The following is a 17,957-nucleotide window of genomic DNA, read 5'->3' as shown; positions in this document are numbered from 1 at the left end:
AAGACTAGATACGAGTGGAATAATTATTTCCTTGTTACAGTAGTCTCTCACCTTCAAATAGTGCTTGTTGTTAGTAACAGTGCATGTGGATTACTTCCATAAAATATTTTAAGTGTTACCCACCTGATTTGTTCAGCTGTTTTTCTGGTACAAATGTGGTAAGAAAGAGTACTGGTTCAGGAAGAATATTCTACTGACCGTCTACTCTTGGTGTTATTACAGCCCTGCTAATAGTCACATGTATTTCTTCTACTTTGCTGTTGTGCACTTTTGCTTGACAATAAGGCTGTGTCTTAAGTCAGGCAGTATGAATTTAGTATTCAGATAGAGCTGTGAGATGAAAGATGTTTGTCCCAAGCAATGATGTTTTCCAGTTGATGCGTGAAGAAGGCAGAAAACTGAGTTTTCAGTTTCTTCTACCTTTTTCCAGCATTAAGAAGAAATTCACAGACCTCTGTACCATTACTGCTTTTAGTAATTTTGAGTGGTTTCTAGAAAGCTAGATGTCATCTGCGTGAAAGTCGTAAGAGAAGTATTTCACAGTTCAGCATATTCTGTATGCTGGGATGAGCCTGCGCTTTTTTTCCCATTTTGATCCCTGAAGCATTTCAGCCAGTCATTCACTGTAGTTTGATCATATGATCCCTGTACTTCCTTTTGAAGAATGCATCCTTTGTTGGCTAGAATATTTCTGTTAACAAAGCCATTTTATATCTGGCAAAGTCATTAATAATGCATCTCCACTTTTAAGCTATCTGATGAATAGATAGATTTAAAAAAATAAATAACAGCATAGGTTGGGTGACTTTTCATTTTGTTTGGGTGGTGGGGGGTTGTTGTTACTTCCGTGGCCGCATGAGAACTAGTTGATGAGTGTAAATGTTAAGTGTAGAGATAAGCCTTAGGAGCATGACAGTGGATTTGGGAAGAAGTTGCACTTATTTGCATTATCAGCTTCTCCAGCTAATTATCAAGCTGTCTATACAAATGCAAAGTTATGCATAAACTGCCCTTCTTCACCAGTGTTTTTGTACTGACTTCAGAGAGAATTTTCCGCCCAAGGGTTATCCATTCTTCATGAGTTTGTTAGACACAGCAGTGGTTGTGCTGATACTCCCTGTTGTCATGGTTTAACCCCAGCCAGCAACTAAGTACCATACAGCCACTCGCTCAATCTTTCTCCTCCCCCTGGTGGGATGGGGAGGAAAATCGAAAGAATGTAAACCTGTGGTAATAAATAAAAGTAAAATATAGTAATAATAGAAGTAATAATGCCATTAATAACAGGGGAACAAAGAAAAAGCAATAGAACTCAGTAAACACAAGCTCAGCACCCACTGACTGATACCCAGCCTGACCTGAGCAGCGATTTGAGCCCTTCAGGTAACTGCCCCCAGTTTATATACTGGACATACCGTGCTGTGGTACAGAATACCCCCTTTGGCTAGTTTGGGTCAGGTGCCCTGTCTGTGCTTCCTCCCAGCTTCTTGTGCCTCTCCTCACTGGCAAAGCACGAGAGTGAAAAGTGCTTGATCAGAGTAAGCGCTACTTAGCAACAGCTAAAACATGGGCGTGTTACAGCATTGTTCTCAAAACAAAGCCAGCTGCTAGGAAGAAAAATAACTCTATCCCAACTGAAACCAGGACACCTGTCAAGCTAGATGTACCGTTTTCCTGAGGATCACCTGCTAGTTTGAGTCTCTGTGCTTACCTAGAGAAATGTCTTTCTCTATGATCATCTACCTATCAGTAACTTCATTCTTTCTAATGACAGAGTGGGTGAGATCTTTCTTTTTACTGAATATTTTAGAACCATAGTAAGATCCCTTGGCTTAATGACAATCACTTTTCAGAAGAATCCCATTGTGTGGCTCATACTTAGAGAAGCAGTGCTTCTGGGCCATTCCACAGGTACAGCCTGAGTTGGATACACTGAAATAATGGCATTAGTGTCACCCAGATGAGGGCCTAGTTTGAGAAAGTTTGAGATCGCTACCCTCACACTGTAGATATACCCAAGAGGCCTGATACATTCCTCCTGCAATTTATCACCTTTTTTTTTGTTTCAGTTTTGACTATAACCCCTGCTTTAACATTTACTCTGTGTTGCAGTACAAATGTGTATACAGCCAGAAGCTGCTCCGTGTAGTTTTCCTTACTTTCTTTCATCTTGAACCACTGTTTACTGTGTCCCTTTTCAAGGATGGTGCTCATGAAGATCTTTCAAAACAGGTTTTCTTCTGATCCTGAAAACAAGAGCAGCTTCCTGTAAAAGGAAAGCAATCTCTGCAGCACATAGGTTCTTACTGCCTTTTTTTCTTTTTTTTCTTTTTTTTTTTTTTTTTTTTTCAAAAAGGAGTGGAATTAAAATCAGTCTAGAACCCAGGTACTAAGTTCCCTCATCTGTACATAAGCATTTGAGTTCCCTCTGATACAAATCTCAGACATTCAAGAGTTGGGAAAGGGAAAAAACAAACAACAGATTTCCTGCATGTTGCTAAATCCCTGTGTCGCCTGGGGCAAAAGGGTTTGGAACAAATCATGTGGCATATTTTATTTTGGAAAGAGATTATAGCTATCAGTAAAGTTTCATGGGAAGGTGAGACAACATACAGAGTGGTAATGGCCCAAGGCTGACCTTGTACAGTTCTGAATGCTAGAGTGAGATCTCACAGAGGAAACAGTAGGTGGAAGAAGCCTTTAGGATTGAGGAAGTCAAAGTTTGTCAATTATTACTGGCCAGAGAACTGAAAAGAACATTAAAGGAACCGTAGTTCTACGTGATGATAATCACATCTCCAGTAGGGAATATAACATGCACAGCATTACGGAAGAGAGATGGATGTGTGACAAAAACAAATGACATTCTCAAGAGTTTGTAGACTGGAAAGCTTAAAAACTTTTCTGAAGCAATGGCTGTATGCCAGTATAGCATAGGTGAACCTGAATTTGATCTACATGAGTTAAGTTTGGTAGCAGAAACAGTTGCAGCATGAGTTTCTTATTGGCTAATTTGCTGTCACCAGGAAAACTTACAAGGAATGTGTTACATGGCTACCTTAAAGCCATTAAAATGTAGCAGTAGTCTATTTCTTATTTGTTCACAGTTTGCAAATTGCTGTATTATCCCAGAAGTGTTCCCCTCTACTATGGCATACATATTCTTTGCAAGAGCAGTGATAGCAATGGAATGTATAAAAGCTCATATTCAGGATAGTGACTTTCTTCTAGTAATGTAAGTTGGAGCATTACAATAGGAGGCTTTCTTTATGTTGCAGCTGATGTCTTTCACTCAACAGGAATGTTAAAATTACTGTGCCAGGTAGCCTAGACCTTCCAATAACTAGAAGTTTCCTAGGAGTCGGTTGCAACATAAGAAAGATGATCAGTGCACCTTAATTTTAATGGGGTTAGATTTTGTTTCTTTTAATTAGTCAATCTGTAATGACTTTTTTATCACATTTTTGTAAATGTAATTCCTGCAGTCATCTGAAATAATTTTGAAGAGCTAGGTCACCTGTGTATTTAGTATGATTTCTTAATATGATCTTTTAAATCTTTCACAGTGGTTTTATTCCTGCCTAAATAAATTAAGCAATTATGTTAAATTTTGTTAAATTGACAGCATTTTATCTGTATGAAGTAGTAAAGAAAAAAAGAGGAATGCTATTGTGTTACTAATAGCACTTAAAGAAGCATTGCTACATTCTTGTATATATTGCCTACTAGTAATTATTAAATAGAATGAGTTGATTGTAAATAGCTTTGTGTGTAAAATGAAGTAGCAGGTATTTGAATTGCTACATCTGCTCCACACTTAGGAAGATGCTTTATTTCTTGTTCCAGACCGTTTAATAAAAACAAAATAAATCTGCCTCAATCTGAAGTGTAGCTATCCTTTTGAAAGGCTAGTAATCCTCTGAAGTGTTGGAATTTTTTTAATCTCATCAGGACAAATTTTTAGTAAATACCATGCTATATCTAACATTGCATTCTGATTGCACAGTAAATCTGACGTTAGAATTGCATTTCGCCTACTGTGTGCTCATTTAATAATTGGCAAGTATTATGGCACCTGCAGAAAGAACAGAATGATCTCTGAGAATCTATTCTGAATGTCAGTTACCTTTAATCCTGCTAGCGCAATGCTAGATGTTGTTTTACACAAAAGGTCGTGATCTCTTAATGGTGGTGATGATTAGGAACTGTTGTCTGTATCTTTCTTGAAATTGTATTAAGCTCTGAAATTATTTAGGTAAATGAAATAATTGCATTTTTAAACTCTGATTTCATTTTTAAACTCAAAACATCCATAGTTTTTAAGGGAACATGAAGAGATATGTATCTTTTTTCTTCAGTTCGTAGATTTTCTTATGTGCTGGTTTTAGCTGGGGTAATTTTCTTCTTAGAAGATAGTATGGACTGTGTTTTGGATTTGTGCTGGAAACCGGTGTCAATAATGCAGGGGTGTTTGTTTCAGTTATTACTGAGCAGTGGTTAAAAGGGAGTCAAGGACTTTTCTGCCTCTCACCCTACTAGTGTGTAGGCTGGGGATGCACGTGAAGCTGGGAGGGAACACAGCTGGGACGGCTGACCCTGACTGACCAAAGGGATATTCCAGACCACATGGCATCATCCTCAGCATATAAAGCTGGGGAAGAAGAAGGAGGTGGGGAGGATGTTCAGAGTGATGGTGTTTGTCTTACCAAGTAACCATTACACATGATGGAGCCCTGCTTTCCTGGAGATGGCTGAACACCTGCCTGCAAGAGGGAAGTGGTGAATGAATTCCTTGTTTTGGTCTGCCTGTGTGCATGGCTTTTGATTTACCTGTTAAACTGCCTTTATCTTAACCCATGAGTTTTCTCACTTTTACCCTTCTGATTCTCTCCCCCATCCTGATGCGGGGGAAGTGAGCAAGCAGCTGTGTGGAGCTCAGCTGTCAGCTAGGTTTAAATTATGGCAGCTTATTTTCTGCTCATTTATTTATTTATTTATTTATTTTCCCCAAGGCTATGTTCCTGTGGGAAGTTCAAATTAAATAAAAAATGTATTTTGTGCAGATTCAGAATTCAGAGATCTTAAGAGCAGAAGAATTTCTGGTGATCGATGAAGTACAATTTGAAATACCTCCTGTGTATTTCAAATTCACATGGCCCCGCTGATGGCTCAGAACATGGTCATGCCAGTGCCACATTTTTTCTTACCTTCTGTTTTCCTGAGATGGGGGAGGGGAAAAAAATAAAGAAGAGCAAAAAGAATGGAGGTGGGAATACAACAGGAAAAGGAATGGCAGGCCAGGTTGTAACTGGTAAGGATAACAGGAGAGCTTTTCATACATAATTCACCTAATGTTATGGCTGGTTCAGGCCATTAGGGGATATCACACCCTTAGCTGGAAGGTGGATTTGAAGTCTACAAAATTTACTTCTACCAGATGCAAGTATGTTCTTGGTTTCCAGTGGCGTCAGACTGACACATCGTTGCGCTGCTGCTGTTTATGTTATTCTCTGGTGGGTTTGTTTGATACTATGACATTCTTTTATGCAGCTATCACACTGTATTCACATGAATTAAAATCTGTTTCTGGAAACTTCAGCTTAACTGAGTATTACCAGAGTACCATATGAGCCTCTGCAGGTACCTTTATGTCAGCATTCTGTAACAGGTCTGTCAAACATCTCAGGCATTTGCCTAAAACACTACCTTTTAGGTTTCTCAATGCAGATGCTGTTTCACTGGGCTTTGTTCAGATCTTTTTGACTTTGAACATACTCTGAGCCCCAGTTGGGCTTCTGTTTCTAATTATTTCTGGAATCGATGTTTCTGCTTCAAACATAATTGTTTTAAATCTCTCCTTTTAGGAGACTTCTGATAATTTTTAGCTTTATTCTTCTTAGGGCTTTGGCTTAGCACACCCATGTGATAAAATCATCTGTACTTTTGCTAGGGTAATCAGCTCTTAGACAGCCATTTCAACTGCAGAACATAACCTTCAAACAGATCCTAGAAAGGGTAAATGAGCCTGTACCACCTCACTACTTGTCAGTTCTGGGTAGTCTTACTGAACTGTGAGAAGCTTTCACATAAAAAAATGATATGGAAGAGAGAAAAATCATATGCTTCTGTTGCCATATATAAATATTTCTAAATTTTATTCAGCTTTCTTCTAGGTCATTTCAAATCCTGGTATTCCCAGGTTTGTCATTTCTTGATAGCATCCTGTTAGGACAAGGAATGAGGCCTGCTCTAAGTGACTCTGTATGTACTTGCTGAAAATGGTGGTGCTATACATCCAGATTTTCATTTAATTTTGAACCCACCAGCATCTTTTTGTTTAGTTAAGGCCAGTTGCGCCATTGCCAGCTGACACATTTTTGATTTACAGAACAATACAGATGACAGGTTCGGCCATGTGCAAGCTGTGACTTACACAAGAGAACTTTCCCCAAAATCCCTGAATGGAAGTCCACCTATTCCAGATCAAAGCGTAGAAAGCCCTTGGACTTGGGCTGGCTTGGTATAACCTAGTGTATTTAACTTAATAATATGGTAATAATACCAATATTGATGATGATGCTCAGACCACAGATCTTTCTTCAGTAATTCTTCCATGATCTGATTCAGATGATACAATAACTTTTAGAATTTTAAATTTTAAGCATTTCCTATACATAATCCTTCCTGTATTTTTTTCTACATTCCTTTCTGCTTCAAAAATTGAAAGAAAAACTAATTGGTTTCTGACAGTCAATTTATAGTTTAATCCCCCTTCAAGTTTATTTTGCTTTCTTGTGTTCTGTCAGGATGCTGCAATTTCCACACAAGCTGCAGAAGATTTCACGTTTCAAAAGGATCTTTCTAAATGTAACTTTCTTTAGAGTTACTCCTGGCATGCTGAGTTTCAGAGGCCAATCTTGAACTGCATATCACTGCTTTCCAGCACCAGTTTCACTGTGCCACTCACAAGTTCTAAACTGCTGCTCTAAAGCTCTTAAAAACCTGTCTTTTAACACTACTGTGCTGCTGTAGCATTTGAAAAGAAAAAAGAAGCACGTATTAAAACTGTGAAAATGTCAGGAAAACTACCGGTTTGAGGCTTTCCACAAGAGTATGATGGAAAATTAATTGAAAACTAAAATTTGAAAGAGGAACCATATTTGCTCACAGTTATTTAGTTGCTGTAAAGCCTAAAAAGATTGTAGGAAGCAATCTGTTCCATTTTCTGTTTTGTTATGTTTTAGTCAAAGGAGTAATTGCTTCTAAAATTAAGCATGTAGATAAACTTTTAGATGTACTTTGGTGTACTCATGATTTCATGATACTTTAGATATTGTATGATTTTCAGTTAAATATTTTTGCTTCTCTAATTTCTCACATACTTAAGCTGAATAACCAACATCAGTTTTACATTGCTAAATGCTATTAATCCATTCAAGATTTATTTTCTACATATATATATTCCACATAGTTTTAAGTACATTAAATAAGAAAGTAGCACTGCTTGTGTATCCTGTCTAATTTTCATTAAATTACAATATCCTACCACACCTCTTGAGTCTTACAGTTAGAATTTGTAAGACTGATGGTATTCTTTGAAAACTGGGGGGAGGTTATGGGATTTGGTGACATAATTGTAGTGGAAAGCTGGTGATTTAGGCAAATGCTAGGATCGTTGAAGCATCATTATTTTGTTGTCTTGTTTCAAGATATTATCTAAGGGAATTATTCATCCATTTTTGGCAACTAGTTTGTGAATACATTATATGGAATACAAATATTTTCTTAAAGATTTTTTCTGTACAATAAACTGTAAGATTTTTTTTCCAAAACAAGAGAAAGATAAGTAAAACATTTCTTCCTAAACCAGAGGTTGATTTAGTTGAATATATCCCTGAACAGTTATACAATATCCAGCCTCTAACTATGAAAACAGAAAAATAACTGCATAATTAGAAGGAAATCTGGCTTCTTTAGCATTGTCTTTTTTTTTTATTATTATTTATGAAAAGTATACAGAGACTTTGGAAGATCTTTAAGGTCCCTTCCAACTCTAACCATTCTATGGAAGTGATTCAGAAAGGAGATGTCAGTTTTTCTCTTACAAATCTTAGGTTTGTGTTCCAGCCAGGTTTGTCTTTTTCCTCACAGGGCAGTGCCTAGAATCTCTTCTCTTGCTTTTTGTCAGGGGTTTTGTTTTGTCTTGTTTTTCTTGGTGCTTCTCTTTTTTTTCTGCATCAGATAATGACTTGAAAGTGTGAGACAACTTGTTTTATTTTATATTTTCCATCCCTAATATTTGAAAAGACAATTTTCCTAAGTCAAGCTGAATGTGAGGCAAGGTTATTATGCTTTTAGAAAAAAACAGAAAAGTCTTATGACATGAAAAGCATGTTCAAAAGCTTCTTTTCAAAAAAGAATGAATTATGAACAATTGCTAAGTATTATGAAATAATAAGTGTGTATCTTGCATTACTGTCAGGATTCTCTGTGTTAGAGCCACTAAAGCAAAGTTGTTAGTGTTTATTTTCAGTGTCTTTTCTAAAGATATGTAAACTTCTACCAGTAAATCTTCTGGAACTAATACAGCTATATATTTTCAGCAATCCATTGTTTTCTGATGAGTTTAATTGAGAATTTTTTATTGTTGTTATTCAAAACTTAATTTTATTACCTTAGTGTCATTCTTTACCTATAAAAATGTTGTATGTTTGTTTATTTTCAAGACTTGCTTAGATTATTAGCACTGCTGTAGCTTTGAGATTTCCTGTAGGATGAGAATTTCTTATGTCTATGAAAAAACATCTATTATATTAATTATATGGTTATTGCATATGGTATTCCTACACTTGCTTGTGTTAAAGAATTGCACTTCAAACAGTGATGCTAGGGATTTGTAACCTCTCACCTTTTTGCTAAAAGCAGAAGCATGATATGTATAAGGCTAACCTAGGGCACTGAGTGGAAATCTTGAAGGACAGGCAAGTCTGTGAACAGAAGAGTTCTGTCTAGGGAGGCCCATTCAAGCATCAGTTGCCATCAAAGTACCATAAGGTTTCTTGTCTGGGAGAGCTTCCTTAGCTCTTTTAAGAACAGTTGAGAACAAGAAAGAATACGAGAGCTCTTTTCTGTCCTACTTCATGCTTTTCTAATGGGAAGTAGCTACTAAATGGGGACACTGATGGGTTGACAGCTTGTATTCTTTCTGCTTTTCTAGGTTTTTTTTTTCTGGTATGTTAGAATAACTTTGATACGACACTTGACCTTCTGGTTATAAAATCTGGATGCTTATGTGCTAAGTTCTCCATCTTTGTCATTGTCATTATCTCAGTTTCCATTTGTAATTAGCATCTTATTCATAACCACATCAAAATCATCTGTCTTCCATCCTTGGGTCCCTGAAAGCTAAACAGAACACTGATAGAGAAATAGGACTTTCAAGATGGGGTAGGAGCTGAGGCAGAAGAAAACATGTAGTAAAGTCTGTTGTCAGGTTTTTTTGTGACCCGCTGCAGTTGAAAGTCAATGTAAATTGTATTAAGGCTCCTTTTTAGAGGGAAGTATACATCCGAGGGAGCTAAAACCAGGGGGTTTTTGCTTTATAGTTGGATTGACCAGCCTCTTTCCTCCGCTTTCCCACAGTTCTATTTTGCTATGAGTTTACAGGAATAGAGGCAATCCCTCCTCCTCTGACAGGAGAAAAACTGAAAGAAAAACCTTTCTTTAAGGGTTCATAACTGAGAAATTACATTAAATTATTTTTATTGTTTTTTTTTTCATCCTGATAGTGACTTGCATGCAACTGTCGGGTCTAGAACTTTTTTTTTTGTGTGTTCTTTTTTAATTAGAAATATGCTTAAGTAGCTCATTTGTTTTGGATATGATAGATACTTACAAAGTCTATTTCAGATTCTTTTCTAGAAAAAAAAAAAGCAAACCAAGAACCCCCCCAGTTTGCTGAAGTTTGTGAAGAATTGACATTTTTTTATTCTAGAATAATTTTTTCAAAATGACATCTGTGAAAGGAGTGACAGGTCAAATTTATGCCTTGTAGATTGGAGTAAAATAGATTTATAAAGTTCCATTATCCCAAGAAGGTTTCAGTGTTTTGATTGTTCTTTCTCTAAATGTGATTTCTTAGTGGCTCATTGAATAAAAGATGAAAATACTTTGAAAGTTGGGGGTGGGGGTATAAATTTAAGTAAGGAATTGTAGGTGATGTGAATTTTGCTTTAGATATGGTAAGAGGGTATAAATCAGTTTGAATTTGCTTGGCAGATGAATATTGCCATGGTTAATGACAATTATGATTACTGGTGGGGATATTAGGGAAATACACATTTCAAATCATGAAACAAAAAGCAATTAAAGAGAAATGCTAATCAACTAAAACCAGAATCCTCAGTTGTGGCAGTTTGCAAGGTAATTACCTTTTAATCAAATATGACACTATTAAAATCAGAACAAATATTTCTAGTAAAGTCTTTCATGCATGCCTGCCTTAAAATATTTTAGAGATGCTTATCAGCATGTTATTTAAAAACTGAACAGCAATTAGAGATAACTTCTTTTATCCTGCTGTGTGCTTTCTTATTCCATGGATGTTGATGGTTTTGTGGTTTGATGATCCATGTAGAGCTTACTTACATGCTTGTAGATCATCCAGTTAAAAGACTTGCTCTGTTGTTTTGAAGTAAAATACCTATTACCCAGACGTACATGCCACACTCTGAAAAATGTTTGTCTTGTGTTTTAGACTTGAGCGCAACAATGAGTAGCCTAAATAGGGATTTCTCCAAGGAAAAACAAAGGGTCAAGAACAGAATTCTGTGTGAGAATTAATCTTCTTTGTTTATAAAGTGAGAATGTATTGCAACTTGAGAAAACAGTTCAGTCATTCTTGAAATGTATTTCCACTAACCACTTACTTGGATGGGATGGGTAAGGTAAAACAGTGTTGGTTTTACTGAAAGCTTAGGTTTGTCAGGATTACCTTAGCAAACAAAAATTTACTAAATGCTTATCACTTGTTGATAGCGTTTCCAGCCAGTCACTTCTTTCTTATTTTTCATTATGATGATTTAGAAACTTTTTTCCTAAAAAGTGATGATGTCAAATATGTCTCCATTAAGGGACTTGTTTTTATAATTACGTTCCTTTTAGGACAATTGTAGTGGTAAAATACAGAAAATAATTTCAGAGAAGCATCCCTCCTATATGGAGGTATAGTGAGCACAGAAATAATTTTTCCCTAAGGAGGGGACGGGCTGAGGGGTATTTTTGCTGAAAATAGCTGAATGGCAGATTTGGTTCTGTTCTATCCTCCATCCTTAACTAAGTGATCACAGCAGCTGGTGCTACTGCAGTTCCTACTGCCTCTTCTTCCGTTGAGAGGAAATATTAACTAGGCTTTAGCAGTTCCTGTTGTTTATTTCAGTCTACCCTTTATGCTTCTGTGAAAAATATGCATGTAAAAGAATAGAAATACCAATTGTTAACACTTGGTATTTCAGTGAAGGTTGAAATAGAATTTCATGGGACATAGAAAAGACACCTTGCTAGCAAAAAGTTACTTCTCTGATGAATAGGAAAAGTTTGCCAAGAAATGGAAGTGACAAAAGTTGCAAGAAAAAATTTTTAAGAAACAAAGGTGTTAGAATAGGAGGGAGAGATTTGGGCAGAACATTTCTCTGCTAAAATAACCATCTTCAAGAAGTGTCAATTTTATCCCTTTCTAAACAGCAGAGCTGTATAAACACTTATCTTTCCAGTTGAATTAAAATTTGTATTAGTATGCCAGTATTTTATATAGCATTATATTGTGTATAATTATTTTTTGCAATATATGTTTAAACTTACTATCTTCATGGGACTAAAAAAAGCCTAAACAGATATTAATAAATTACAGGGATAGAGAAAGAGGAAAGGGTTTTGTCCTTAATCGGACATAATGATGCTTCTCAATGAATTTTAATGGTTTTAATTTTGTAAAAAAAATCAGCATTTCAACATTGCATTCTAAACCAAAAAGAAGTTTTCCTGAGCTAGAGCTGGTTTTGGCTTATTCCAGAAAGTATGCAGGTGTTGCTGAAGATTTGTCCATAGCCTATATAGTGGCATGGAAGCAAATACTAGCTGCTGTGAACATACTCTCCTTCTTTTCATATCATCTTTGTTTGCACTGGTAAAGTATTGTCTTCGTTCTGTAGGTCCTTTGAGATGTAAAAGGAGTAAAACTTATTTGCCTATACTCAGAAGGCAGCATCAGTCTTCTGCATGTGAAAATTCGAGCCCTAACAGACTTCATCACTAGAAATGAGTCGTGGCTGGTAAATGGCTTAAGACTTGTACAGAATTTCTTCCAAGCTAATATTTATTCTCCTGTTCTTTTTTTTATATTGCTGTTATTGAGGGCACTTGAATAAATTATATAAATGTGCATGAGCCACTAAGCCAAAAAAAAACAAAAATATTCTAAGTGCTGGTTTTGAGCTTAGAATATCACTTGGGATTTTTTCTGAATCTGATTGAATAACCTTCAGAAATTACATCAGCCATTCTGTGAAGGTTATTTCAATTTATTATGTGCCTTCAAATACCTAGGTTTTGTCCAAAATTTTGCTAATATATTCTATATAAATAAATCAGTCCAGTAACACAGCAGTAGCTTGGAATTTAATCCAGGACCATCTGATCTGTTGCTTTGCAAAGAGAAAGTATAATAAAGGCTCAGGGGCTTAGAACACAGATGGCGTTTTAGCATTATGACTGTCAATGCTTCCTACATTTTGAGCAGTTTCCTTTAACATATTAGTACATGGTTTTATGATGCCATTGTAAAGAAGACAGGTTAGAGAACTTCTTCCCTGCTTTCAAATTATGTAGTAAGTAGGTGTGCTATTCCAGGTGGTCACTCTGTAATGCAGGAGAAGCTTGGAGAATGAATTTCAGCCGAAAGCTTTGATGCTTCTACATTCTGAACTTGGTGATATAAATATATGGATTCTGAATGGCAGATCATCAAATCCAGCCAGGAGGTCCTTGCACCCATTGTTTCCATCTTATGTAAAGCTTAATCTTATGTAATCATTCCATTTTTTTTTTAATCATGTAACTTTAAAGTTTGTTTGGATTGAGTACAATTTCAGAAAAATTAAAAACTGAGGTGTGTGCAAAATGCATCTTACTGCTAAAAACCACATTTCCAAATACTTAGGAAAATTTGGCAAGGACTGATCTCAAAAAAAAATAAAAATGTCCAAAATCCATATTGCATACCCATCTGATCAGTAAAAATACTGATTAAATTAAAATTCTTTCTGAAAAATGGGGTTAAATATAAAGTTCTTTAATGTTGGTGCTAGGTGTTTTGGAATCGTCGTCTATATATGAGGTTTGCTTTGCGGATGTACCTTCTGAATTTTCTGGATGGACTAGCTGTGTGCATATGTACATGTACATATGTCACTACCCACTTACACACATTGATGAGATTAATAGGACTGTTACCTGATTGCCCCATTAGGTCACAATAAAGGTATTGCCTCTACAAATTGTGTGGCATAAATTTGCTTTGGTAATAATTGGGTCAGTTAGTACTACAAAAAACATCTAAAGAAGAGATGAAGACATGTTTTGTTCAGATTATATTAAATGAGTTGCTAAGGTTAATAAGCCTTGAGCCAGAGAATGTTCTAGATTGTTGGTTTGGTTTTTTTTTCCTGGTTTTATAAAACAGTGTTTCAAAGTGCATTTGTCCCCTGAAAAGCAATTACCTCAGAAAATACTTCCTCCTTTCTTACCCTATCTCTGCAAAGTCAGTTCTGTGTGACTAAAATAATTTTCCTTTAGTGCAGTAGTATTTGCAGAGGAAAGATAATTAGTTAGCTTGTGGTTTCTATTATCCACAATCAATTAGATAGTTTATGAAGTTACAATTAGTTGCAGTTTTTAAGACCCACTGAAAGTAAAACACAATTGCTTAACTGCTTGGAAGAGCCTGAGGTTATGGGGATAAGTGAAGTGACATAATTTGCCTTTCTAAAATACTTTCTATTGATTCCTCATGTGAAAGGAAGATCTAAGTGAGTTTACAAGGCGAACACTTTAGAATCAAAGGATTTTGCTTGTAGTGTACTTCTAATATCCAAATTACAGGAACTAGAAGGATAGAACTGCAATTTTAAGGTTCTAAATAGTAATTTTTCTGGGCACAATCATATTTTATCACTGTAAAGAGTTTCAGGACATGGTGCATCAGAGGATCTAGTTTAGAAGGGGATGATTTATATCCTGAAAGTCCCTGAGAACTACTTGGTTGCCAAAACTCAGATTTCTAACTGGTACTCCTAGCTTAGAGCTGCTGACTCTGATGTAAAGCTCTGCTTGTGCACATGCCTTGGATACCGTTGGACATCCAAAATGGCAATAGATACTGGCATTCAAGCAACTGAATCCCACTCTCTGCTTACCTGTGTTGACTGAATCAGGAACTGTCTCAGCCTGTTGATGCCTGTGTTTGGTCAGATGATTCTTACACTGAAAGTCTCAAGAGCAGCCTTTGTAGGCCTTGAGAAACATCTATTCCCTGGAAATTCAGGAAATTGCTAATACCAGTTATTTTTTTGACTTAGAAAGCTGTAATTTAGTCTAATAAGCCAAATAAATACATTTATTTCACTAGTATTAGTTAACGGTCAAAATAGTCAGTGTATAGACATAGATTTCTAGAGTCAGATGCTTGGTGTTTGGAGAAACAGACTCTCTTATTACCTCTGCTTTAGAAGAAGGTTTTCCCTAATTACACAATTTGATTTAATTGAACTTCAAAAGTATGAAAATACTTAAAATGTTTTTCCTTTTATATTTGTTGCTGTTTGTTGTGATACGAGTGTCAATATCAAGTTCTTGACAGCAGCTTTTGAACTCCAAATTCTTACCAGCTTCTAGAAAGAGAGAACTGGAGCATGCAAGGCTAGGGATAATATTTTTCAGTGATTAAGCTGATTTTCAAGATGTCTTGAAAACTGATCAGAATTACTTTGCTACTTAGAGGCTTTGCAGTAGGTTTGCTGTTGTGTCCTAGTGGTGTCCCTGAGGAGAGAGTTTACCTGAAAGACATTTCCTTCGGAAGCTTCAACACAGATTTTGTGTTTAAGACCTCCTCAGAAAGACAAAGTAAGTAATCCCTGAGCCACTATCTACTGCAGAGGAAGATAGTAGCAGCTTTACCTGAGGAGCGTTGAGTTCCTTCTTTTTGTTAGATTCTGCACTGGAATAAAAAATGACTTATTTGTGAAAACAACTATTATATAACAAATTTCATACTTTGGAAAGTCTAGCAGGATGCAGTTTAGGTTGATAAAATGGATACTAAGTCATAGACCCATGTTGAAGCCTAGAACCACCTGCCTTTGTACCAGAGGCCTAAACAGTTGTTTGTCCATTTTTTAAAATATAATTAATTTTCTAGCAGCTAAGATTTTACCTTTCAGTTCTGATAATCTGTCTACTGTAACTTCAGCCTTTTCAGAACAAGGTCATCTCATATTACTGGTTGATTTGCTGTTAAGGAGGACACGGAGTTTCATTCCAGACATCTCCCCACGCTTTAATTTTATATCTACAGCAGATATTCTGAAAGCTTCAGTTTGAAACTGCAGTTCCAAATACAGGACAGATAAATTTATATTAAATAAAGACTTTTAATGACTTTATGGTTTGATCAGTGAGCTTATTTGACAAAATGACTCTTTGTCCCAGATATGTAGTACTTGCTTGTATATTTTCTGTGGAGAGTGAAAGTTTGGACTTTTTATTTCCTTTCTAGAGGTGTCACTTGAATTTGAAAGTAAAAAGAAAAATACTTTTTACTCAGAACACTAAAATCCACCAATTATAATTATATGCCTAAACCAAAGTGTTTGGTGGTGGTGTAGGTCATTACTGTATGTCACAACCTCTGGATAATTAGGCAGAGAAAACCCTCTGTGACTCATGAGCAGGAGACATGAACAGGAGATTATGTTGACTTTTCATTTTGTAATATGATGGAGAGATAATTGTTTGGCTCTTATCACAAAAAGGAAAAAACATCTTAGAAGTAATTATGCTAAGCATATAGCTGTTCTGATTATATACCACACATTTTACCATTATTTCTTAAACTTCCATCTGAATACTGGGCTGCAGAAATGTTTTCACGCTGTGCTTATTATTGATTTTTCTTTATTCCCAGATCCAGACCATGTATGATATTACCCAGTATGAGAATATTTTTCCTTTGTGCATGATTCTGGAACAGCTTCTTCAAAATGAGACAGAAGAAAGTAATGTTTCAAGCACAGACTATGATGGAGAAGAAAAAATCAAATTTCTGGAGAACCTTGATCAAATTATTCTTTGTCTCTCAGATGAATTCCCTTTGTTTTCTTTGTTTTTATGGAGAGTGAATGTTCTTTTGAACTCTGCTCAAATTCAAATTGATTAAAACAAGCAGCCTACTTTCTAACAGTGCATTTGTTACAGGATTGCATTGGAAATTTTTGAGCCAGACAGGAAAATTGTCATTATTGGAAAACATTTACTTTAAACTGCTGTGCTATTCAGCAGGTTCAGAGATAATGCAATTTATTTCCAATTTTAAATACAGAAAAAATGTAATAATCCAGATGCTGCTTCGAATAAATAGTTTCTCATATTGGAAAACAATATGTTGCTGTTTGCATACAAAGTAAAGATGGCAACAAAGGAAGTTGTTTCAAGTGATGTTTAAAATAAGCACTATGAATTTTAAAGTTAAGACTTAAAGGGTGTATAGAGCTTCAAAGTTAGGAAAATAATGCCTGTCTTTTAAGAGTTGTATAGCTTCTCTGTGCTTTAGAGACAATAGTTGGTTGGCAGAAATAAAAATGTTTATTTTTAAACTTGGTAACTTATCACCAAAAATTCTTATAGGGCAGACTTAGTTTCTAATTTAATCGAAAGAGTCCTTGCCTGAGCAAAATAAAATCTGGTGCTCAGTTTTGCAGCTTTCTTACATTGATTGTGTACTGTTTGGCTTTACCTGTGTATGCACAAACATAGGCAGCATAGGCCTAATTCACTCAGAGTTGATTAATGATTTCAAAGATCTAATCTGAATGAATTTAACTCTTTTAATGATTACTTTGAACTTTTCTGTTCAAAATTAATGAATATTGACAAAATCCCCTTTGTATATTCATGTATCATCTGATTTTTATATTTTTATTTCTGTGTAATAAAATTATATTCCTCATAATAACTGTGACATATTTAAACAAAATCATCTTAAACATGAAGGCCTTTAAAATCCGAGTTCAACAATACCTTAACTGATCCAGCATCTGTGATAAATTTAGAGGGTAACTGTTCATGATGAACAGCATTTTTTGTCTAATAGTTAAACAAAATTTTAGCTCTATGTCTGTTAGTAGTGCATATTCACTGTAAAGAGAAAACCTTTTTAGTATTAGATCTTGTCCTTTCCCTTGCATTTGTTTCATCAGCTCAGTTTTTGTGTCAGCAAAAGTCTCTGAAACGTGGCTTTTAAAAATATTGTAAATAATTAATCTTGTTAATTTGAATGCATTTATTTCAGATAATAAACCCTTGTTTTCTATGTATGTAAAATATATTAATATTTTTAAAAAATACTTACTTTGATCTTGTATTGGCTCCCTAAAGAGTGATTCTTACACTTGTTTAGACACAGGCCACTGTTCTGTTTCTTAGGCTTTGTGTTTGGTATATTAATATATTTGGTATATTAATGTAACATTTGTTTAATGCTTTCTTTTAGCAAACTTTCTTTCAACAGGAATGTTTGATTTGCAAAACAAGTGTTCCTGAATAGTCACATTAGAAAATTGGATAAGTTAAGCCAAATTAAAGAAAATAAATAAGTATGTAAATTTGGTAGTCATTCAGGAACTACT

At 35.5% G+C, this 17,957-nt stretch overlaps 1 protein-coding gene across 3 annotated transcripts in view; it reads left to right on the top strand.

Annotated features, from left to right (window-relative positions):
- MEI4 (meiotic double-stranded break formation protein 4) overlaps positions 1–17,505 on the top strand; it is a 77,957-nt gene extending 60,452 nt beyond the window's left edge. For all 3 annotated transcript variants that reach the window (XM_057412511.1, XM_057412509.1, XM_057412508.1), the window contains one exon: positions 16,238–17,505. In XM_057412511.1, coding sequence (XP_057268494.1) covers positions 16,238–16,489 — 252 coding nt within the window. In that variant the 3' untranslated portion in view covers positions 16,490–17,505. The remainder of the gene's footprint in view (positions 1–16,237) is intronic.
- Positions 17,506–17,957: the final 452 nt, after the last annotated feature.

This window comes from Pezoporus wallicus, unplaced genomic scaffold, assembly GCF_028554395.1.
Source record: "Pezoporus wallicus isolate ANWC-B61680 ecotype Strahan unplaced genomic scaffold, APGP_CSIRO_Pwel_v1 contig_4788, whole genome shotgun sequence".
Lineage (NCBI taxonomy): Eukaryota > Metazoa > Chordata > Aves > Psittaciformes > Psittacidae > Pezoporus > Pezoporus wallicus.
The sequence above is the reverse complement of the archived record's forward strand: the minus strand, read 5'-3'. Positions and strand labels throughout refer to the sequence as shown.